The 24,296-nt window shown below is 40.8% G+C and overlaps 1 protein-coding gene across 2 annotated transcripts in view; it reads left to right on the top strand.

Annotated features, from left to right (window-relative positions):
* LOC124607246 (protein scarlet-like) overlaps positions 1-24,296 on the top strand; it is a 421,917-nt gene that overhangs the window by 392,933 nt on the left and 4,688 nt on the right. For both annotated transcript variants that reach the window (XM_047139521.1, XM_047139522.1), the window contains exon 13: positions 6,208-6,308. In XM_047139521.1, coding sequence (XP_046995477.1) covers positions 6,208-6,308 — 101 coding nt within the window. The remainder of the gene's footprint in view (positions 1-6,207; positions 6,309-24,296) is intronic.

Here is a 24,296-nt window from a genome sequence, read left to right as displayed (position 1 = left end):
GCACACATTGTGTTTGGCGATGCTTTTGATTGGATACACCAAAAATTTGGAACGACCTACTCTCTCACGCCTCTCGGGCAGCTTCAATGCGTCCCATCTTTTGACGATTGAATAGAAAATTCGAAAAGGTCATACTCAATTAATTTCTGGGTACGGAAGTGGCGGCAAGGTGGTCCCTGCTCTCAGCGATGTCAGGCGCCGGCTCCACTTCCACATGCCTGCTCAACTTCGCAGGGATGCTTGCCTCTACTAATGACACTCACCGACCACCTTCGGCCGACAAGTGGGAACTAGAGTGCATTGCGAGTGCACCTTGCAAGCAAGAAAAGCTCAAATCTTCCCTCCCAAGTAAACCTTTTAATACGCTACATACACTCAAGAGCCAAAGAAACTGCCACACTTGCCTAATATCCTGTAGGGTCCCTGCGAGTACGCAGAAGTGCCGCAACACGACGTGTCATGGACTCGACTAATGTCTCAAGTAGTGCTGGAGGAAAATGACACCATGAATCCGGCGGGGCTGTCTATAAATCCATAAAAGTACGAGGGGGTGGAAATCTCTTCCGAACAGCACCTTGCAAGACATCTCAGATATGCTCAATAATTTTCATGTCTGGGGATTTGTGGCCAGCGGAAGTGTTTAAACTCATAAGAGTGTTCCTGGAGCCACTCTGTAGCAATTCTGGATGTGTGGGGTGTCGCATTGTCCTGCTGGCATTGCCCAAGTGCGTCGGAATGAACTAAGGACATGAATGCATTTTAGCCGCGCACGGTATCCTTGCGGTCTAAGGAAACCTTGCCACGATTCGTGCGGCTTCCCCCGTCGGAGCTTCGAGTCCTCCCTTGGGCATGGGTGTGTGTGTTGTTCTTAGCGTAAGTTAGTTTAAGTTATATTAAGTTGTGTGTAAGCCTATGGACCGATGACCGCAGCAGTTTGGTCCCATAGAACTTATCACAAAATTTAAAAAAAAAGTAATGCATTCAGGTGATCAGAGAGGACGCTTACGTACGTGTCACCTGTCAGAGTCGTATCTAGACGTATCATGGTTTACATATCACTCCAACTTCACACGCCCCACGCCTTTACAGAGCCTCCACCAGATTGAACAGTCCCATGTTGGAATACAGGGTCCGTGGATTCATGAGGTTCTCTCCATACCCGTACACGTCCATACGCACGATAGAATTTTGAACAGGACTCGTCCGAACAGGTAACATATTTCCAGTCATCGACAGTCCAGTATCGGTGTTGACGGGCCCAGGCGACGCGTAAAGCTTTCTGTGGTGGAGTTATCAAGGTTACAAGAGTGAGCCTCCGGCTCTGAAACCCATATCGATGATTCCAGAATGAGATTTTCACTCTGCAGCGGAGTGTGCGCTGATATGAAACTTCCTGGCAGATTAAAACTGTGTGCCCGACCGAGACTCGAACTCGGGACCTTAGCCTTTCGTGGGCAAGTGCTCTAAGTTTCATATCAGCGCACACTCCGCTGCAGAGTGAAAATCTCATTCTGGAAACATCCCCCAGGCTGTGGCTAAGCCATGTCTCCGCAATATCCTTTCTTTCAGGAGTGCTAGTTCTGCAAGGTTTCGCAGGAGAGCTTCTGTAAAGTTTGGAAGGTAGGAGACGAGGTACTGGCAGAAGTAAAGCTGTGAGTACCGGGCGTGAGTCGTGCTTCGGTAGCTCAGTTGCTAGAGCACTTGCCCGCGAAAGGCAAAGGTCCCGAGATCGAGTCTCGGTCGGGCACACAGTTTTAATCTGCCAGGAAGTTTCATATCAGCGCACACTCCGCTGCAGAGTGAAAATCTCATTCTGGAATCATCCCCCGGGCTGTGGCTAAGCCATGTCTCCGCAATATCCTTTCTTTCAGGAGTGCTAGTTCTGCAAGGTTCGTAGGAGAGCTTCTGTAAAGTTTGGAAGATAGGAGACGAGGTACTGGCAGAAGTAAAGCTGTGAGTACCGGGCGTGAGTCGTGCTTCGGTAGCTCAGGTGGTAGAGCACTTGCCCGCGAAAGGCAAAGGTCCCGAGTTCGAGCCTCGGTCGGGCACACAGTTTTAATCTGCCAGGAAGTTTCATATCGATGATATTTAGATGAATGATTAGTACGCTGACACTTGTTGATGGCCCAGCATTGAAACCTGCAGCAATTTGCGGAAGGGGTGCACTTTTGTCACACTGAAAGATCCTCTTCAGTCCTCGTTGGTCCCTTCTTGCAGAATCTTTCCCCGGCCGTACCGATATCGTAGATTTGATGTTTTACCGGATTCCTGATATTCGCGGAACACTCGTCAAATGGTCGTACGAGAAAATCCACACTTCATCGCTACTTCGGAGGTGGTGTGTCCTATCGCTCGTGCGCTGACCCTAACACTATGTTGAAACATACTTAAATATTGATAACCTGCCATTGTAGCAGCAGTACCCGATCTAACAACTGCGACAGACACTTGATGTCTTAAATAGGCGTTGTCGACCGCAGCGCCGTATTCTTCCTGTTTACATATCTCTGTATTTGAATATGCATGCCTATACCAGTTTCTTTGGCGCTTCAGAGCAATATAACCGCGAAATAATGCCATAAAAATGAAACAAAATCGCATAGTAATATGTGACAGTCATTTCCCAACATGAAATATCTATCCCAAAACCTGGTTATTCAATTATTGTCCGACAGTGGGCCTGTAAACTGAAACACAGTTGAAAATATCAAAAACTATAGTATGAAATATGTAGTATTTCTATTTAGAAACCCTTGTCTTCACGTGCCTATGTTATATGGGATATAGCATACACTGTTTCGACATCTCCATTTGCAGATACATAACTCCCTACGTACTTAGCCAGACTGTCAGATTTGTTGCTTTAATAGGTATGTTTTCGACATCTTCCGTTGATGTGTAAATCATTCTTATGAAAAGCAAGGTGAAATACTTCAATGGAATATGAGGAACATTGTCTATTTGAGGACAGTATTTAAGAAGGTTCGCATTATTTGAATTGAAAGAAATGGTTTATAGGATGACTGTGTGACAAATGTGTTACCAATACTGCCAAGCGACAGTAATGTGTCTAGGTTACTCTGTATGTTACCCATATTAGTACAAATGATGATTATGTCTGAAGAGCAAAGAATAGTACATATTTATAACAGGTAATACTGAGGCTGCTAACGCTCTCATACACTTGTCAGCACATCTTATCACTGAATGAAGGAGGTTTTAGATGCATCCTCAAGGATTCATTTCCAGGTAAATAGGCTTTGAGGCAAAAGATCCCATTTTCTGGCTATCTCGTGATCGTCAGAACATGGAGAACAATTAGTGGCCAGCATAATTTTCAGAACACGGAAAGCGCTTGTGGAAATTAACTTCACAGATATATTCCCCGCTAGTGAGTGACAAACAATCTGTATATATTTGAAATTCATAAAGGAACTCATTCAGCTTTTCAAAACTCTCTAGTGAAAGTCTTGATTTTTTTACAGTATGTATTTAATAAAATAAACGAAATACGACTGCAATGTGATACACAAAGTGAATACCTATAATAACAAAAGGAATATTTGGTGTAGTTACATGTTTACCAATATTTCTGTCTGTTAATGTGATATATACGATTTCTCTTGCAGTTTACTTCCAAACAAAGATATTACAAATATTTACAGGATATCGAACTACTGGAAGAAGAAAAAAAAAAGTGGTTCAAATGGCTCTGAGCACTATGGGACTTCACATCTGAGGTCATCAGTCCCCTGGAACTTAGAACTACTTAAACCTAACTAACCTAAGGACTTCACACACATCCATGCCAGAGACAGGATTCGAACCTGCGACCGTAGCGGTCACGCGGTTCCAGACTGTAGCGCCTAGAGCCGCTCGGCCACTCGGGCCGGCTGAAGAAACAAATATTTTGTTTTTTTTCTGTATGTGACAAGGCGTTATTGATACGAATATTATTATATTTCGATGTCTTCAGCTAAGTAATTTAATTTTTATGTTATTCTAAACCATTAGCAGTCAGCCATATAGAAATGTTTACAACGGTGGCTTGGGTTATTTAGGCATTTAATTCTAGGTTACATACTGTTGGGAAATTTCCTGCTTTTTAAGACGGTAGGTCAATTATTATCCGCACATTAGTTATAAAATTTTATTGTAATCAAATAGGAAACTTACAAGAACATCATTTTTCGACATTGTCTCCTTGCGTTTCAACGCACTTGGTTCATCCTTATACAAATTCCTGATGCCCTTATAGAAGAAGGTTCCCGATTGAGCTGCGAGCCAGGAAAGTGGACCAAACAAGTGATAGAAGGGCAACATCGGAACTATATGGAGGATGGTCCCGAACTTCAAATTTTAGTTTCTATGGCGTTTCAGTAGTGTGGGCAGCAGTATGCGGACGGGCATTGTCGCGCAACGCGCAACAATACACCTTACGACAGCAGTCCTCGCCGTTTGCTTCGAATTGCAGGCTTTAGCCTGGCAGTAATCATCTCAGTGTAACGTACACTGTTTGTTGTGCCCCTTTCCCCAATATACTCCAGTACTGGACCTTGTGCGTCCCAAAAACCGTAAGCATCAGTTTTCCTGCAGGCGATTGGGGCTTGAACTTTTTCTTGCATGGCGAGTTTGGATGTTTCCATTCCATACTCTGCTGTTTACTCTTCGGCTCGTAATGATGGATCAATGTTTCGTCAGCAGTAATGATCCTGTCTAAGAAGTTGTCCTCATTGTTACCATAGCTGTCCAAATGTTTTTTGCAGATGTCGAAGCGCGTTTTTTTATGCAACTGTGTGAGTTGTTTTGGAAACCATCTTGCACAAACTTTATGAAACTCAAGTCTGTTGTGGATGATTTCGTAGGCAGAACCGTGACTAATTTGCAGACAATGTGCCACTTCGTCAACAGTTAATCGTCTATCTAAGAGAATCATTTCACGTTAGCGCTCAATAGTTTCTTCATTTGTGTCCGTAAACGATCGTCCGGCTCCTTCATCGTGCGTTACACTTGTGCGACCATTTCGGAATTTTTCAGTCCAGTCGTAGAAACTCCGTTGTGGCTAAACACTGTTCCCGTACTGTACCCAAAGTCTTCCTTGAATTTCGGTCCCTGATACACATTCCGACCACAAAAAACGGATCACTGTACGTTACTCTTCTTTGGTGCAAATAGACCGCGGAGAAGCCGTAATTAACAGCACTGCAGTGATAACGAAACTAACCTGGCAGCTTGAAAATTCAAAGATACAACAACAAATAAACAAAGTATGCGTCATCAACATAAAACGACAGTACTGCCAAAATAAACAAGAATATAACTAAATTGGGGATAATAACTGACTTACCCTCGTATTTAATAACTATTAGCTCTTTTGTTTTCTGTTGATATATTGGCATCTTCAAACAGTGTATTTAGCTCTGGCAAATGAACTAGTTACAGATAATCAGCAACTTATTATTTGCTAGTCATAGTTATGTGTGATCCAGTGTTTCATTTTATTATATATCGGCAAGAATTTGTTGTGTGTGTCTTACTCATACTTTCAGTTAAGCTGTTGACTGTAATTAAAGCAAATACCGCACAAAATGTTATCAAGGAATGTAGCTGGTATTTATGTGTAATGAAAAACATAACTTTAAACTGTAAAGAATTACCTGTGAATTTTAAGGCATGAGTGAATCACATCTTGTGCAGAGTAGTAGTTCAAGGAACTCCCAAAGAGGTTCTCGTGTAATCCATGTAACGTGAGCCTGCATGTGCAGTTTTTAGAGTTAAATATAATGGACTAGATTTATAGCTTTCTACATATAAATTCATTGTATTGCCATTTTAAATTCATTGTTTTGAGTTGGCTTTCATCAGTTCACTTCAAGTAGCCTACATGCCAGGCTATCAAGTTTATCGCCCACCTCCTTCCCAGAGCTTGTACTTGTGGTTGGGTTGTGGTGAGAGAAGGAATGAAGATCAGAGGTGGTTATTCCTTGATGAATAGGTTGTTAAGAGTAACATTATGTTTAACAAGGAAATTAACATACACCCTATTGCATTTGTGGTGATTGATCTTATGAATATTAATAGCAACTTCTTTATCTTTCATGGTAGAAAACTTAGATAAATTTCATGTTATTCTTAAATTTCGATTTGTTTTAACTGGACAAACAGTCATGTGATATCTGCCTCAAACACAGGGATCTATTGTTGCAGGTCCATTCCTATGCTGGTAGGATGGATGAAGTACCTGTCGTGGCTCATGTACTCCAACGAGGCATTCTCCATCATCCAGTGGCAAGGCATCACCAACATCAGTAAGGACACAGATATATTAGCATGTAATTAGTGGAATAGAACACGACGGATCGGTAGCAGCGGTTACTGATTTGTCACTGTTTTACCCTCGTATACTATTAAAAGTTCACAACTATTTCGAATTTCATTTTTAAATCAAGTCAGCAAAGTCTTCAATGCCCATAAACAGGCTACAGTACACTTAGCACCGTTTTCAGCGTTAATGACACTGGTATGTGAAACACACTGAACTGAACAGAAATGCGTGTACACACTAGGAATTGTCAGATTTTAGATTTATAATCTACAAAATCGTTGACCAAAATCAGCATACGAGTGTGCTATGGTTTTTGGTGAAGATTGTGATAAATGAACTAGAGTGCAATATTATCAGAAACATCTGCTGGATACTATATAGCGTAACACAGGAGTAATGGCCGATTTTCAGGGACGTGGCATGAACGATCATTCGAAACAAAACGTCTAGTAAACATTACTCTAAAATGCATACCTTAAAAGCTATATGCTGTGAAACAAATCTGCTGTAATCCATCCTTTTCCGTATTTAGGGAGAGGGTAGCATGGAGCAAAGTAAGAAGAAACTGCTGCTCATAGCTTTTAAAGTATGCATTTTAGAGCCCACGGTTACTAGATTCTCAATTTTTCTCCTTCGAATGCTCGCTTCTGTGGTGACTCTGAATAGTGACCATTCCACCTGGGACACCGTGTCTTCTGAAATATCTTTGTGTCTGTTTTTGTAGATTAAACTGCATCTTTCAATTTCTCGTCATTTATTACTTTTGTTCAAAAATTTTCTCGTCTTTTCTCTATATCTCTGTTTTGTTCATCAGACAATGTCAGGTTCTTCTTTTAAGTTGTCCTCCTTAGAATTGCTTGTCGTTGTCACACTTCACTTTCGGAAACATTTTACTAACACTGTTTCATGTTCTTGTAGTTCTTCGCTCGCAAATCGTTTTGAAGTCATTCATTCTAAACGTTTGTCATTTGTTTATTTCATAATTATACAAATATTTGTCGCATTAGACAGTCGCGATCACCACTGTGTTATTCTAAGAACGATAACATTTTTTTCCTATTCTAAGAACGATAACATTTTTTCCTTACATTTCCGTCATTTCTTCTGTGTTTCGTTGTGGTTCGTCATCGGTGTTAATTTGATGTAATCTGTCGTTGTTCGTAGCTTTTCCTCACAATTCATGTTCCTGATGTCCACATGACATGAAGTTTATAGCTTCAGGCTTACTATTAGTATTTTCATATGTAAAAGTCTTCTGCTTTACTACAAAGTTTTAAATTTTGCGTCTTTAGATATGTGTCAGTATTTTTATTTGTTTATACATACATACATACATTAATCCTTGTTCCATACATCATGAATACGACATTTCGTAATGATGTGGAATGTGTCACTTCAACATAAGTTTCCTCTACACAAAATAATTGATTAATTAACTTTTTTCACAGTTACTACTTCATATCTAATTCATCGAATGAGTAGAAGAAGTTGCCATCTTCAGAATTTGTTTTAATTTGCTTTTAAGTGTTGGTTGGCTATCTGTCAGACATTTAATACTATTTGGCAAATGACTAAAGAATTTTGTGGCAGCATAATTCACAGCTTTCTGTGCCAAAGTGAGATTTAATCCAGAATAGTAAATATCATCTTTTCTTCTAGTGTTGTAGCTATGTTCTTCGCTGTTATTTTTGAATTGGGATGGGTTATTAATGAGACATTTCATAAGTGAATATATGTATTGCGAAGGTACTGTGAATATCCCGAGTTCCCTAAAAAATATCTGCAAGGTGATCTTGGCTGGTCTCCAGTTATTACTCTGATTACACACTCTTGTGCAGTGAATAGTTTCCCTCTTAATGGCGAATCGCTCCACAATATGATGAAAGCATGGAAGCAGTGAATGAAAGTAGGCATAGTAGGCTAATTTACTGATATGTTTATCACCAAAATTTGCAATAACCCCAATAGCATAAGTAGCTCAACCTAACTGTTTCAGCACGTTATCGATGTGTTTCTTACAGTTCAATTTCTCATCAATATACACACACAGAAATTTTGAATATTCTGCCGTAACAACAAACTTCCGCTCATAGTCTATATTTATCAATGGTGTCATGCCATTGACTGTACCGAATTGTATAAACTGAGTTTTCTCAAAATTTAGTGAGAGTCCATTTGCAGATAACCACATAATAATATTCTGAATGACATTATTTCCAATTTCTTCAGCTGATTCTTGCTTCTTGGATGTGATTCTATCATCTGCAAAAAGAACTAGCTTTGCATCTTCATGAATATAAAGTGGCAAGTCGTTATTACTGTATATATAAAGGACAATAAGGGACCCAAGACTGAACCCTGTGGGACACCATTCTTGATACCTCCCCAGTTAGATGACTCTGCTGGTTTTTGTAGACTATCTGTACTGCTAATTTCAACCTTCCACATCCTTTCAGTTAACTATGCATTAAACCATTTGTGCACTGTCCCCCTCATACCACAATACTTAAGCTTATTTACAAGAATTTCATGATTCACGGAATCGAAAGCCTTTGAGAGATCACAAAATATCCCAATGGGTGATATTCAGTTATTCAATGCATTTAATATTTGATCAGTGAAACCATATATAGCATTATCTGTTGAAAAGCCTTTCTAAAAACCAAGCTGACATTTCGTTAATACTTCATTTTTACAAATATGTGATGCTACTCTTGAATTCATTACTTTTTCAAAAATTTTAGATAAAGCTGTCGGAAGTGAGATTGAGTGGTAGTTGTTAGGATCAAATCTATCCCCTTTTTTATGCAATGGTTTAACAATAGTATATTTCAGTCTGTCTGGAAAAATGCCCTGTTTCAGTGAGCTACTACATGTATGGCTATGAATCCTACTTATTTGTTGGGAACAAACTTTTATTAGTCTGTTGGAAATTCCGTCAGTTCCATGTGAGCTTTTACTTTTGAGTGAATTTATTATTTTTCTAATTTCAGTAGGAGAGGTTGGTTGAATATCAATTTTATCAAATTGCATAAGTATTGCCTCTTCCACATAGTGCCTTGCATTTTCTAATGAATAGCTGGATCCTATTTTCTCTACAGCACTTAAAAAATGATTATTGAAAATGTTTTCTACTTCTGACTTCTTGTTAACAAACTATTCCTTGTGTTTGGCAGAAATACAGTCTTCCTGTGCTCTGTGCTCCAAATTGTTTTAATTTTATTATCATATGTGCCAATCTCAGACATAACGCATATACTTCTGGACTTTTTAATAACATTTCTTAGCACAGTGCAGTAGTTTTCGTAATTTACACTGTTTTGGGATCATTACTCCTCCTAGCCGTAAGATACATTTCCCTTTTCTGTTTACAAGATATTTTTATCCCTTTAGTAAGACATGGCATTTTACATGGTTTCTTACAATTATATTTCACTGTTTTCTTAGGGAAACTGTTTCCAAATACACTCACAAAAGTATCATGAAATAGGTTAAATTTTAAATTAGTATCATGTTCTCTGTACACATCATCTCAGTCTGTTGGGAGCTTTTCCTAAAATTTTGAACTGTTAAATCGTTAATGTAATGCACTATTTTGGAGGCCTGCTTTGCGTTACTGTATGGAGCTATACTATATACTGTAACTAGCTGTGCATCATGACGAGACAGACCATTCTTGTTTGATTAAATTTATCTTGGTCTGTGAAAACGTTATCTATCAGAGTGCTGCTTTCCTGTAGCACCCAAGTAGGAAAATCACTAAGTGATGTCAAGTTGAAAGAACCAAGTAATACTTCAAGGTCAAGTTTCCTATTCGACTCTTTCAGAAAATCTACATTGAAATCCCCACAAAAAATAATTTGCTTCCTTTGTCTCACAGGTAGCACAACAAAGAATCCACGTTTTACGAAAATAGCTGAAAATTTCCCAGTGGGGACCTATACATGGCTACAATTATAAAAGCATAAAAGTGCCATTATTTAGTTTAAGCCCACATGCACATGCTTCTATATGTTGCTCTGTGCAAAATTTCTTAGTTTCCAAATTTTTCACACTATGACTGATTTTAACATAATGGCAACTCCTCCTCTCTCCATAGGGTCTCTGCTTACATGTGCTGAAAGTTTATATCCACCTACATTTACCATTTCCTTTCTGGGGACTATATGATGTTCAGACAGGCATAGTACTTTTATTCCACCCTCAGTTTGTAAACCTTCTAAACAAAACACAAGCTCATCTACTTTGTTTTTAATATATTAAAATATTAACCTTGTTTTTCACTGTGTCTTTATGTGAATCTTGTGACATATTTACATCACTTTTCACTGTACTGTTATGAGAATCTTATGATATTGTTACATCTCTGGTACCGGCCTGTCTCAACTTATCCTTAAGCTTAATTTCAATCAATGTAGGATATGATATCTTCGTAGTTCGTAGGTATTTTGAGCTGTAATGGAGGTGTGAACAACTTTCTATAACTTCAATTATAGGTATTTGAAGCCCAGGGCTGTTTGCGGCCATCCAAGAATGCCTCGTTGGCACTAGTTGCCGCAGAACGCTGGGCACAGCACTCTCGTTGTATGTGAAGCACTCTGTGACTAACAACAGAAGTAAAGGCATTAGGTATGAATCATATAAATTTACTGGTAGTGCAGTTAAAGAAAATATGCTCTCATGTGCCATATATGCAAGGGGCTGGTATAAGCTGTCCTGAGAGAAGTTTAAGATTCCATAAACCAAGAGAAAAAACGAGATGAAATACGTGTCAGAGGAGCATACATGGACCATCTTCATTCTGTTACCGAAATTGCACTGCTCGCCTAGGGAGCAGATGAATTTCAACAAGCAAAGTAAGAACTACACGCGGAGGGTGTGAATGTATGTCTAAAATCAATTACAAGAAGAGTAAAATATTTAAGAATGAAGTTACTAAAAAGAAAATAATTAAAACAATCCAGCAGAGAATGAGTTCTCTTTTTCGTCTGAGACAGATTAAGGCAACGACTGGTTAGACAGTGAATAAACGGAACTAAACTCCTCCCGAACAGGCCATGAAGGACCAACGGTACCGACCGGCCGCCGTGTCATCCTCAGCCCATAGACGTAACAGGATTTGGATATGGAGGGACATGTTGTCAGCGAATACCTCTCCCTGCCATATGTCAGCTTCCGAGACCAGAGCCGCTACTTCTCAATCAAGTAGCTCATCAGTTTGCCTCACAAGGGCTGAGTGCACCCCGTTTGCCAACAGCATTCGGTAGACCGAATGGTCACCCATCCAAGTGATAGCCCAGCCCGACAGCTCTTAACTTCGGCGATCTGACCGGAACCGGTGTTACCACTGCGGCAAGGCCGTTGGCGACATTGAATAAACATAAGAATAAAACGAGCTAGCGGGCGCTTATAAAAAATTAAATACATTTTCAAAACTAAGCCCTCGATTTATCTGGAACGAGAAATTTGCAGCTTATATGTGCTTGATGTATGGCAGTCCGACACTGACATTTCATCAGACAACATTGAAAAATCTGAGAGGGACTCAGAAATCAGATGAGAGAGTTACATGTTGAGAACTGCTAGGAGAGGACAGAACATACTGGAAAGGATTTAGTCATTACCAGTAGAGTTTAGCAAGGGACCTGGGTTAGAATCCCAGCATTCATTAGTCGCTTCATTCTACACACATTTATCATAGATGCCTGAGATTTGAAAAAATTCTGGAACCATGTAGTTTCAGTTGGTTGCAGCACCTATGCCTAGGTTTCAGGCAGGATTCCCCATTTCGTTCGATGCTGAGGTGCTATTTCAGTACAACTGAAGAACCTCAGCAATGCTGTTTACGGGAAATACCAGATGGGCTGAGGTGTGAATGGGAGTTACGATTGAGGAGGAAGGCATGCAAAGTTAGCCTGTACAGACGAGCGTAGCTGTTATCCATGTTGTCCGTTTGCCTAGTGAGCAGGAAACCTGGGTTTAAAATCCCTCTTCAGTCAGTATATATATGTCATGGATGTTGGAGACCTGAAAAGTCCTCTGGAACCATGTAGTTTCATTTGACATGAGTTAAATGGAGGTGGGTGGTTTATCTAGTCAAACATATACATAAAATATGGTCCAAGCAAGTTCTTTTCTGGTTTCCAAGGGATTAAACAGATCGACGCAACATTGTAATGGAAGGCAGACAGATGACGTTACTTAACAGATGGGAGCTTAAGGGAGGTGAATATTTAGAGTTGGAACACTTGTAAAGAGTGATACTTGTATGGAGCCTGTGGCTCCTGCTTGGATAAGCGTCTTTTCACAGGAACAGAACTACTAAAAAGTGTAGCTGTGAAGCACAGCTTGCTGTAGTTTACAACACCTTTTCAGACGGAGGGAGAATTAACTGATGTAGCTCCACGTTCGGTGTCCACCGATACTAATTTTTATTCCAAGAATTTCTCAAGGGCAGTGATTCCCTAGAAGACGCACAGCCTTTGAGATAGTCTTGGGTGTCTTCATAATCAAATATTTTACAAACTGCAAGAGACATTTTGCTGACTTTGTGCCATTCCTAAGAAAAGCCTTGAGGAGGTAGTATCATTTCGTCTACCATTAAACTTTTTTATAGTATTTACTAGATATCAATGCGTACGCCTTGCATTAAACTACTTTTCAATATTTTTGTAATTTCGCAAGGTTGTGACGTTTACGTCTTCACTGTCATTTCCCTGCGTAGGCCACACAAGTCAGAAATTGACTTGTCGTCAATTTGCAGTCTTTTTAAAGCTTTTCAGTGGACTCGTCAATCATAATTGCTGACTACTTTCTTCTTTTTCCATTCAAATTAAAAAGTAATCGGTCAAACCAGTGGACGTGGTGCTATGGGTCTTCTGGAAGAATTTTTTTTACTACTGAACATTTGGATGATCTTTCGATATCACTAGATTTATCCTTCGGCTACGTTCTTCAGACACATTGTTAGCCAAATGATGCCTTCTACTGCAATTCCACATATCGCATGGCAAATGCTAGTTATCAAAACACTGGTCCAGAAATAGTCATAGAGGTCCTGAACTTCTTTTTCGGTTTTTCTCTTCTGAACAGACGGCCAACCGTCATCCAACATTTTCAGGGAAAGATATGCTAGAGATGAACACATTCATATGTAAAACGGTATTTCTTCATTTATGTTTTAGGCAGGAACAAGGCCGCATCATTGAACTTTTTGCCACAAACATGAATAGAATGAAAATTGCAGCCCATAATCTCAGTTTCAGGAAACGAACTTCCAGCTAGTTGGACGATGGCAGTTTTGTACTCCATAATGAGACACTCAGGATTCACTCAAAGTATGTTGGTTTTAATTGTTAAAAAGAATAGTATGTTTCTCGCTTTTCCATGAGTAGCAAAAGGTAGTGAACTGAAATAGTGTTTGTTTCCTCCCAAGCACCTGTAAAATCAGCGTGAAGTATAAACAAGTGTCCAAACTGTGTTTTTCGGGCTCTTGAAAGTCCCAGCGACAAAGAGTGATTCGTAGTTTGATAATCACGATTTTCCTTTATCGCTAACAGATACTAATATTCTCTCATTCGGTCCCTGTCATCTGCAAACAGAAATCTGCTGCCTCCTTTCATCAATAAAATAAATTCGGGAAAGAATATTCCACAAGAATCGGCCGAATCTTGCGTAGGTCCCTTGTGTTTTCAGTTAGTGCGTTGCAGCTGCTGTCTGACATTTCTGTACAATGGAAACAGTGTTCCAAAAGTCGTAGCCATGAATAAGACATACTTTCATACCTCCAGAACGAGTGATGTTCGGACCCGTGTCGAAATGAATGTTTTGCAATATATTGATGTCAAAAACAAATATGTATACTTTCTGACACACGTTTTTGTACATCCGGTATTTCGATGGTTACCTGGCTTATAATCTTCAGGAAACCATGCTGTTAGTCAGTTGCTAATCAGTTGTTAAGCTAATGACCAGAAACACATAATGGAAAAGTGACATCTTATACATCTTTAACGAACATTTGTTATCCCCAAAAGGGGACTGAAATTTCGATTGACTAAATAAATTATCACACATATTCAAATGGACACGAAAATCTGTCTTCTGCTCTAGGGCGTCGCTTCGATGCACCGTTAGTTATTTCTCGCTGCTACACTATTAGCGTTACGTCCATGGGTAACAAAACATGTTGGTACGTAAGTCCAAGACATCTGTCCTTTGCAATATAATGTGTCTGCTGACCTTTGCAGTTATAACACAAAAGACTTTTATTTACTTGACCCACTTCCAGTCCGCCGTCTGGGTGTTAAGCCAGACCGCTGTTTCCTCATAATTAACTTCAGCTACGTTGGCTGTGAGTACAATGACCACATTTCTAGATTTTTAAGCTCTTTTTGCACTTAACCTCATTTCTCGACCTCTGCGCCGTTGCAGGCATCCCGAAACTCGTCAAAATGTCCAGAGCGCTACCCTCCTTTTACTTGGAGGCGGACTAATTAACTCTTACGGACATAGAAGGGGTGTGTCTGAATTATATAAATCAACGACAAATTGACGTAAGATTTACTGAAATTGAAAATCCCTGCCAGCCGTTAGTAAAATCTCGAGCATATTGTTACGAGCTGTGCTTCGTCCACCGAGGTACAGCGGCAACAATTTAGCACATCACATAGTTCTGGGCGGGTATACTAGGATACTCCGAAGGGAACGGTGGATGAACCAGTAAAAGAATATTTAGGCAACTGTCAAAATATGCAAATGTGTAAACCCACTGTAGTAAAACTCGCTTTGCAACCTGGAAATTCTAGTGGATTGTACATAGAAACGATAGAAATTGCTAAACTCGTAAATCTTTCAAACTGGAACTTTGGAGAGGAAAAAGATTCCACTGTGCTATCATTGAGTTTGCGCCTGCAACAACTACCAACCACTAAGTCATAAAATCTGTCAAAATATTTTACCATTCCTCAGCTCTGTTGTATTCTGCAATGAATAACCAACCACCTCAGTTACTAGATCCCACAATATGCATTGCTAGCACATCTGAAAATGTGCTCTGCTGTTAGAGGCAATGCAGCAATGGTACCACAGGATAACAAGTTTACATTCTTAAAGGTTGTAAACTTTGCACTTTGTACGGTATACAGAGCGTATGTGTAATAATCATCTATTGGTGACGGTGTCACATTCCAGAGATCAACTTTTGTTAGAGACAGAACGTTTGTTGACACTTCCTGACGGCCGGCCGAAGTGGCCGTGCGGTTAAAGGCGCTGCAGTCTGGAACCGCAAGACCGCTACGGTCGCAGGTTCGAATCCTGCCTCGGGCATGGAAGTTTGTCATGTCCTTAGGTTAGTTAGGTTTAACTAGTTCTAAGATATAGGGGACTAATGACCTCAGCAGTTGAGTCCCATAGTACTCAGAGCCATTTGAACACTTCCTGACGATAGCGGGCATCATTTAAAACTTATTATGCTTCTGGTTGAAATGGCTCTGAGCACTATAGGACTTAAATGCTGAGGTCATCAGTCCCCTAGAACTTAGAATTACTTAAACCTAACTAACCTAAGGACAACACACACATCCATGCCCGAGGCAGGATTCCAACCTGCGACCGCAGCGGTCGCGCGGCTCCAGACTGTAGCGCCTAGAACCGCTCGGCCACTCAGGCCGGCATATTATGCCCCTGAGATGCAGTGTGCGTGGCCACTCATCCAGTAATTAAGTCTACGTGAAAGGTGTCGGACCGAGCGGAATTGAAGTTGTTGATTCACTTAAAAGTACCTTTTTCTGCTTAGAGGCACTCATTCTTATGTTTTTCACGTTAAAAATCACTTTGTCGATTTACTGGACATGTAGTGTACTGCACACTTAGTTTAGTATACTTGTTAGTTCGGAGAAATATCGTCGTCCCATGGTCGCGAATACTACCGAACACTTACCACCAATGGCAAGCGTCAGGGAAAGTTTGGTCTCTAACATAATTTTTTGCCCTTGCAGTGATTTATCACTTATAGGCGTTCGTAGCAAAAACTTTGAAACACCCTTTATAACTGCTATGATTGTGTACTAGATTAAATTTCTTCTAACTGTCCTTTCCATTGTATGGCACAAGTAGGTACAGTACGGGCCATAAATGTGGACAGAAACATTGTGGATTGTTCTGAGAGGAGTTTAGTCTCCCAGCGTTGTCGACGGAGATTTCTGGCTTGCTATTTTCTTCAAGCCTTGCACTCGAGCAACTGGTTACTTCTGTTCTATTTCATGTACGCTACACTTAGTAGCTCGCTGCCACATGTGTGGCTCGTCTCTGATGTGCTATAATGGTATGAATTATACAGTTGATTGAAATAATATATTCCCACTTGGCTTGTTTACCGTAACAATCGCGCGCGCCAAATGTATAGTGCAAGTGCTGTTTTGCACCAATAAACTTCGGGTACTCTACCGCATTGGCAGAAATATTCGATCTCATAATTATTAGGCTCGTTGTTCCCTACAAGATTCTGGTTCGAGACGACTTCTGTTCACAGCTTTACATCGGAAAGCAGCAACTAAGGTAGCTACTTATTTATGTCATCTCCACAATATCTCTTTGACCTTTTTCTGCGAATATAACCATTATAAAGCTCTCAAATTTTCAGCCGAGTGAGTTCGTCGAAGTGGCGCAACACTTCGAAGTCATTCGGTTGAAACTCGAGAGCTTTATATACTTTTTCCTTGTTCATTGGGTGGCAACGGAGGAGTTACGATGTCTAAATTCAATTCATGAAGTCATTGTAGCACGTCCTCATCTAATAGCTATAAGAGAGATTTCATCAGGTAAAAGTCCTCGTTGCCGTATAGCGTGCTAAAATAACTTGCTTTTGTGTGGCCATGTGCATAGTGAGCTGCAAAATTAAAGTTTCGCCCGCAAAAAAATGAGTTTGTGTTACTGAATAGAATTCTTTTCCACTTCTAGATAAATGCGTTCGTTACACAACAATTTCACACGCTGTGTACAACAAACGGTTTATGGTGTCACTGAATGATATCCGGAGTTTCGGTTGCGTAGTTGATTTCCCTTCGACGTGAATGTTTTAACGAGATACGTGGCATTTACTGTAACATGGATTCGGCATTTCAGCATCATACATTTCATGTACGCCATGTATACCATATTATGTGATTTATCTTTAGTGCTACAAGAAACTAATCGTTCTGTTTGTTATTCGTCATATGTAAATGTTCAGAAGGAGTATCGTCCATTAAATACAGAAGTTACTCGGAAGTTTCAGTCGCAATGGAATGATTCCAGAAAATTTTTAAAACGTTCAGTTTTTCTACGACAGTAAACGTATTGAATTTCACGACAGCGTACGAATTTATAGAAAGTTATTATATTGGTGACATCTCGTGGTAAGACCTACCTCAATGGTAACGAAAAATATTTGGTATTAAGTATGAAGTATTACACTACTCATACACCCTGAAACATTTATTGATGTAATTATGTTATTTATATTACGTTTCTCTGCCCTGTAGAATGGCGGTTCTTTTTCTGAAACGGCACTTAAAATCTGTCTTAAGCTATACCACCGATTGTAATATGATGGTATGCATTACGGCTTCCATAGTCAAATCACTTTACGTCGGGAGCGATCACTACAAATATTATCAAACGAATCCCATCCATTATGAACTTAAGGCAAGTCGTTTCCAGTAAGTATTTCCATTTATCTCTAATTTTTGGCCGAATCCTGGAGCTTGCCCAGTTCCCATATTCAAGCTGATTAGAACCGGCTACAGTTCATAAACATAATCGTTACTTAGCGCTGTGTAACAGACGGAAGGGTCGCAATATTAAAAAAGTAAGAATTCATAAATCCGATTCTCATAACCTGGCAACGACATGGCCAATGGCATTAAAATTCTAACGAGTTTTTACTTTTCTATTTTATTTTACTCATTTATTTTTTTTCAACTGCAGTGTCTTTTTGTGAAATATGTTCTACCGATGCATCGCCTCAGTGAGCAATAAATCTTCTCATTCTGTTTCTTGTCAGATGGTTTTCATGTAGAATGGATACAGCAAATACGATGTTTACAATCTTCCTGAAATTATTAGATTTGTCGGGTACCAGTCACATATTTCAACGTGATGACTATGAGAACTCATTGGTTTAATTTGACAGCTATATGATTTTCTCGTTCTTTGCATGGTATACTGAAAGCAGAGCGTTGTGATTTGCACAGCAAGACTTTTATTGAGCATGTAATCATGAAACACACTGTTAGAGCGCGTTGGCCATCGTGGAGATGACTGTACTGCTGCTACTCGTCTGAACCCTTGCTACACTGGTAGTGAGTTGGCTATTCTGAAATATGCCTAATGTGCTCTAATGAGATCTGTAATTTGCAGGTCGCTAAAATATTGGCTGTTCCATTGAAAACAGACAACTTATTAATAATAATTCGTTGTTGCTCAACGGCTTGCCGTAAGCCTTTGAGTTTGAAGCCACTTTGGCAACTAGGACTACCTTACACGTTGTCTCTCTACTGTAATGATTTTAAAATTCTCAGTAAGGATTGACGAGAGCTACCGAGGGTTCTCCCAACACACAAATATTTATGTGTCATCTACCAGAGTGGAAGGATTGCGATGACGCCGTGTGTGGGGGCCGCGTGTATTCATATAGGCGCTGTCGTTTTCTGTACTGCTATGACTGCTTTTGCCATCGTACTTAAGTACACTCCGTTCTGATGTTCCTATCGATGTGACACATGCTGTTGGCATTAATTTCAACGTGAGATGTTGCCCTAGTATTACTTTAACATTATTTGATGAGGCCCTATCCGGGGGGAACAAATAATAAATAAATTACAAATCGGCAATCCATGACTGTTTTTATAATCTCCTAAGTGTATTTACATCTGAACCCGATCCCCTGGGAGAAGACGTCTGGTAGAGCTACTCGGTCTTGCCAGTTGCATAACAAAAGGTCTCAAATTTCTATATTACTCGTACTGCTACAGAGTGATTATGATACAAAGTTTCAGGGATGATAAAACAACGTCGTGAACCAGCCCGAAGATGTTTCAGTAAAACCGACTCGGGATTCAAACGTGTTAATAAACATCACAGAAGTTTCTGGAAGTGGCCACCATTGTCGATGCAGAGCTGTGCGCTATTTATAAAACTGTGAGACACGATTAGCAGCTCTGCCTGAGGAATAGCACAGTAGCGTTCTCATTGTCCTACTGTAGCTCTTCCAACGTGTGAGGATTATTTGAGTGCATCTGACCCTTCAATTTGGCCCAAAGGTAAAAATTACAAGGAGAGATATCAGGCGATCGAGGTGGTTAGGAGACTTCACTGCATCTGCTGATTTTTCTCTCATCAACGAACACCTTAATCGCTGGTGACAAGGTTGTCCAGATGGTATGTACTGTTGCCCCGTCGAGCTGAAAATATCGATACAGTCACTCATCATCTGTAAGTTGATCCACATATGAGGTAAAAAGTTTCTGGAGAAACCGTGTAGCATTAACGATTTTGTGAAAGGATAATTTTAAGATGCGGAAGCCAGACACTGTACAGCAAACATCGATCTTGAGATTATGTAATGGCTCTTCTGCATCTACATCTACATTTATACTCCGCAAGCCACCCAACGGTGTGTGGCGGAGGGCACTTTACGTGCCACTGTCATTACCTCCCTTTCCTGTTCCAATCGCGTATTGTTCGCGGGAAGAAAGACTGCCGGAAAGCCTCCGTGCGCGCTCGAATCTCTCTAATTTTACATCTGTGATCTACTCGGGAGGTATAAGTAGGGGGAAGTAATATATTCGATACCTCATCCAGAAACGCACCCACTCGAAACCTGGACAGCAAGCTACCGACAGCAGCTACCGAAGGTGATTTTCTGATGGTGCAGTATCTACGAATTCACGTACCCTGACTGACTGAACAAGGCTTCATCTGCAGAAATGAAAAACTTAGGGTCCTAAAGTCCCGATGCCACTGGTCTCAGGTACCTAGATAAAAGGCACTGAAATTTGCCGACTTGGTTCCAGGTGCCCATCTCTCGAGTAATTTTTTCAGGCGTTAGAAATCTTTTCAGATAGTTATGATTTGCATTCACTACCGAGATTGTTTCACGCCGTTTTTCCACAAGTTTTGCATTGCAGAATATGCTGGAGGTTTGGCCAAAACACTTCCGTTTTTAAACTCTTGGCGCAAACATTTCTACGCATGTTTTCCACGTGTTGTGCTTCGCATAACATTTGGTTCAAATGGTTCAAATGGCTCTGAGCACTATGGGACTCAACTGCTGAGGTCATTAGTCCCCTAGAACTTAGAACTAGTTAAACCTAAGTAACCTAAGGACATCACTAACATACATGCCCGAGGCAGGATTCGAACCTGCGACCGTAGCGGTCTTGCGGTTCCAGACTGCAGCGCCTTTAACCGCACAGCCACTTCGGCCGGCCGCGCATATCATTTGACAGTGTTTATCGTGAACATCATTTTGCTCCGCTAAATACGTCTCCTCCTCTCAGGCAGCCTGTTTTTCAACTGATCATAGTGAATATCGCGAAGACTGATTTGCCCATGGCTGGTTGATGATACTTCATACGTAACAAAATCTTCCACCCCATAATTTTCGCAGACACCATTTGGACAACTTTAACCGATTTAGACAGTCATTACCATGAATGCACTGAAGGAGTTAGATGTCGAAGAGATGAAATATATAGTGCTCACAGAACACTCCTTTTTCTGATCGTACTACAACATTTCAGTTGTCTCGCAGTAAATACATGTGGATTTGTTTGTTACCGCTGCTACAAAGTTATGTTTCTCTAATCAGTTTATTTTCTTTTCTTTCGGCGTATCTTATTTAACACGCTACCAGTTTCTTGGTTGGTTCAAATATTTCCAGTGAAAGATATCGAGGAATTCACTCGACCGGAATACTTTCAGCAAACTGCCGCACAACTGCTCCAACAGCAGGGCAACGTTCGGCATAAACAAAACCATGATCTAAGTTTTCGACTGCCGTGTTTATTGTTAAAGTCTAAATAGTTTCAAGAAAAAGTTGTCTGATCACTAGAACGACAGAAAACACGTAGGGGCTTAAAGCGCCCAGATAAGACCACAAAACGCACCTGAGTCAAGTGTGGGATACGTTCTCTTGACGGCGGGACCATATTTCACAGCGCTATTATCTTACTATTAATTTCGACACGGGAATGAAGATATACACTGATATGCAAACTTAAGGACGAAAGTAACTTTCGCTTGATATGTCGCTGCCAAGTAACATAGTTCGATAAACATGGACCGCACATAGAAAGAGCTGCTACAGCACAGTAGAGAAGGTAACTGAAAGAAATTCTCAACGAGACGAACGAAAATGACACTTTTATTCAGCGAAAATAATTACACCGAATTCGCAGCGATTTGTGAAGATCCTCTAGACCTTACAAAAGGCTGGACTTGGTTCTCGATAGTTGTGTGTGCTGACTACGGACGGAAATGCATGCTCCGAAACGTTCTCTCGTGCCTGCCACAATATTAGTAAGGAGTTCCGGTGATAGAGTGTTCCATTCCTACAACAGCGTGGCTGACAACTGCTCGATGTTGTTGGTGCATGTGAACGTGGAGCAGTGCGTCTCGCAAACGCCACCCACACGTGCTCGATGGGATTTAAGACGCTGGAACGGTCCGGTCAGTCCGTCCGCCGAGTACCCTTGCGTTCCAAGAACTCTTCCATCTGAGCAATTCAATACGGTCGCGCAGTTGAAATCAAGTCCTATTGCGTCCTCCAAAAAAAGCATCTGGTGGATGCGCAGAACCTCACAATAATTTCGTATGATGTGTGTACCGTGTTCAAAGATTTTGAGATCAGTACGACCATGAAGTATTATGATTCCCCATACCACAACACGTGGACCACAAAAACTATCATGTTGGACAGTGTAGGACTTAGCCTGCACTCATATGGCGAGAGTTGTGAGTACGTAATGCACCCATGAACATTGTCGATAATGATCGTTTTGGTGGTCCACATGTTACGGTGTTAATTTGCACAAGTGTACGGACCTTGACATTTCTGAACACGCTACACTCGGCGGTCATCTTTATTGTCACACTATACTGCTTCCGTATGTGTGTTTTCAGAGGATCGTTTGGCCCTGGCTTCACTTTTATGGATGACAGTGCGCTTATGGATGACAGTGCGCGATCGCATCGAACAGCAGAGGTCGAGGAACTCCTTGAGCGAGAAGGTACCCAGAGAATGAACTGGGCCTGCCCGCACCCCCGGCGTATATCCCGTCATTCACGCGTGTGATACCTGGGTGAAACGTATTTCGGGACGTTGACATGCGCCGATGACCATCTTGAAGTTTTCAACTGCACTGATGGAGGAATGAAACCCTACCACAAGAACTTCTCTCCAAGTTTATGGGCGGCGTGGAGGCACGTTGCATTCCATCATTGCCGACCGTGATGGTCGTACATCCTATTATGAACCATGTTCTATCTTTCGTAATGTCCAGGGGACATTCATAAATAGCGGTGATTCAGTGTAACCATGATCATTGAGTAAAATGATCATTTCTGTTCGTCTTATTTTGTATTTATATCGGTTGCCGTTAGTGCTATACTGAAGCAGTTCTTTCTGTGTATGGTCCAAGTTTCATCGACCTACATTAAGTGGCAGTGATGTACATGCGAAAGTTACTTTCATCCTTAAGCATTGGACATCAGTGGAGTTTCATTAAAAAATACAAACACAGTGTCATAATTCGCAGCTATAAACGTTTTATTTACCTGCGTACGTCAAAACATTCGACATACTGTGCGCTATAATTTACCGGAAACCGCATCTAGATATATCTACTCAATCTACATGTATTTAGGGATCCCGCCTGACATGCCTCACCTTGTATATGACACCTGATGAGGTTAAAATTATGTTCTGAATTCTTTATATTCTTGTCGGGTCTGCAGCCAGGACACAATGCCTTAGCAGTCCATCTCGCTAACAGTGATATCACTTGAACACCTGCTGAATCGTTTAAATAATGTGTCAGGATGAGTATTGCATACCCGACAAAAATATAACGAATTAATACGCCGGGAAAATTTACGTAGCCTTATGTTTTTTTGTTCTTATCCAACAGGCTTCAAACGGATGCTTAAAGCCACAAATTTTCCCCCGATCGTACTCTGTCTTCCGCCTGGGTGAGTGTCTTGCTAACAAATTAGTGGTTACACCTGAGACTCAGTTCCAAATATGATGCTGTTCTGCAACGCTGTATTCTTTACAATCAAGGATTTAGCTTCAGAATATGCAACCAGCGTTGATACTCAGTTGATACCTTTCTGTGTCTACAGTCAGTACAATACTTCCTGTTTCCCTCTAGATCTTCAGACTGCATGTTAGTTGCAGCCAATTAAAATCTGTCGCATTAACCTGGGGCCTCCTTTCCTTCCCCTTTCTTCTCCCTAAGCGCTTATTCTTCACTGATGATGTCCTTGCTCTTCTCTTCCATTCCATGCCAGACAAGTGGCATCGGAGTGGTGTCAAATGGTGGTCCGTCTGCAGGTTTTCTCTGTAAAGGCACATTTTTAATATTCTCAGTAAATGTAGACGGGTGTCACCGATGATGTTGCCGAACTGGGGCATCTTAGGAGGACCATTTTCCATTGTATTCACGCAAGTTTCAGTGTCGCTGCTCTCTGTGACCGTATCAGAAGAGGGTGCGAAAAAGGAGTCCTGAAAAGCATAACCACGCTTTGCTGCTTCAGATCACATTCAGATTTCGTCGAATGGTTTTTGAACGATCCATAATGGTTACAGACTGCGGTGGCGCTGCACTCTAAAGTGCTGCGAACACGTTCAATGGTGACGCAGCCCCACAATTGCATTAGAGAGGAGCTGAAACGTGCAGGGTGACGACAGGGTCAAACGTTCTGATCA

The sequence above is a fragment of the Schistocerca americana genome, chromosome 3, assembly GCF_021461395.2.
Source record: "Schistocerca americana isolate TAMUIC-IGC-003095 chromosome 3, iqSchAmer2.1, whole genome shotgun sequence".
Lineage (NCBI taxonomy): Eukaryota > Metazoa > Arthropoda > Insecta > Orthoptera > Acrididae > Schistocerca > Schistocerca americana.
This window is presented reverse-complemented; position numbering and strand designations above follow the sequence as displayed.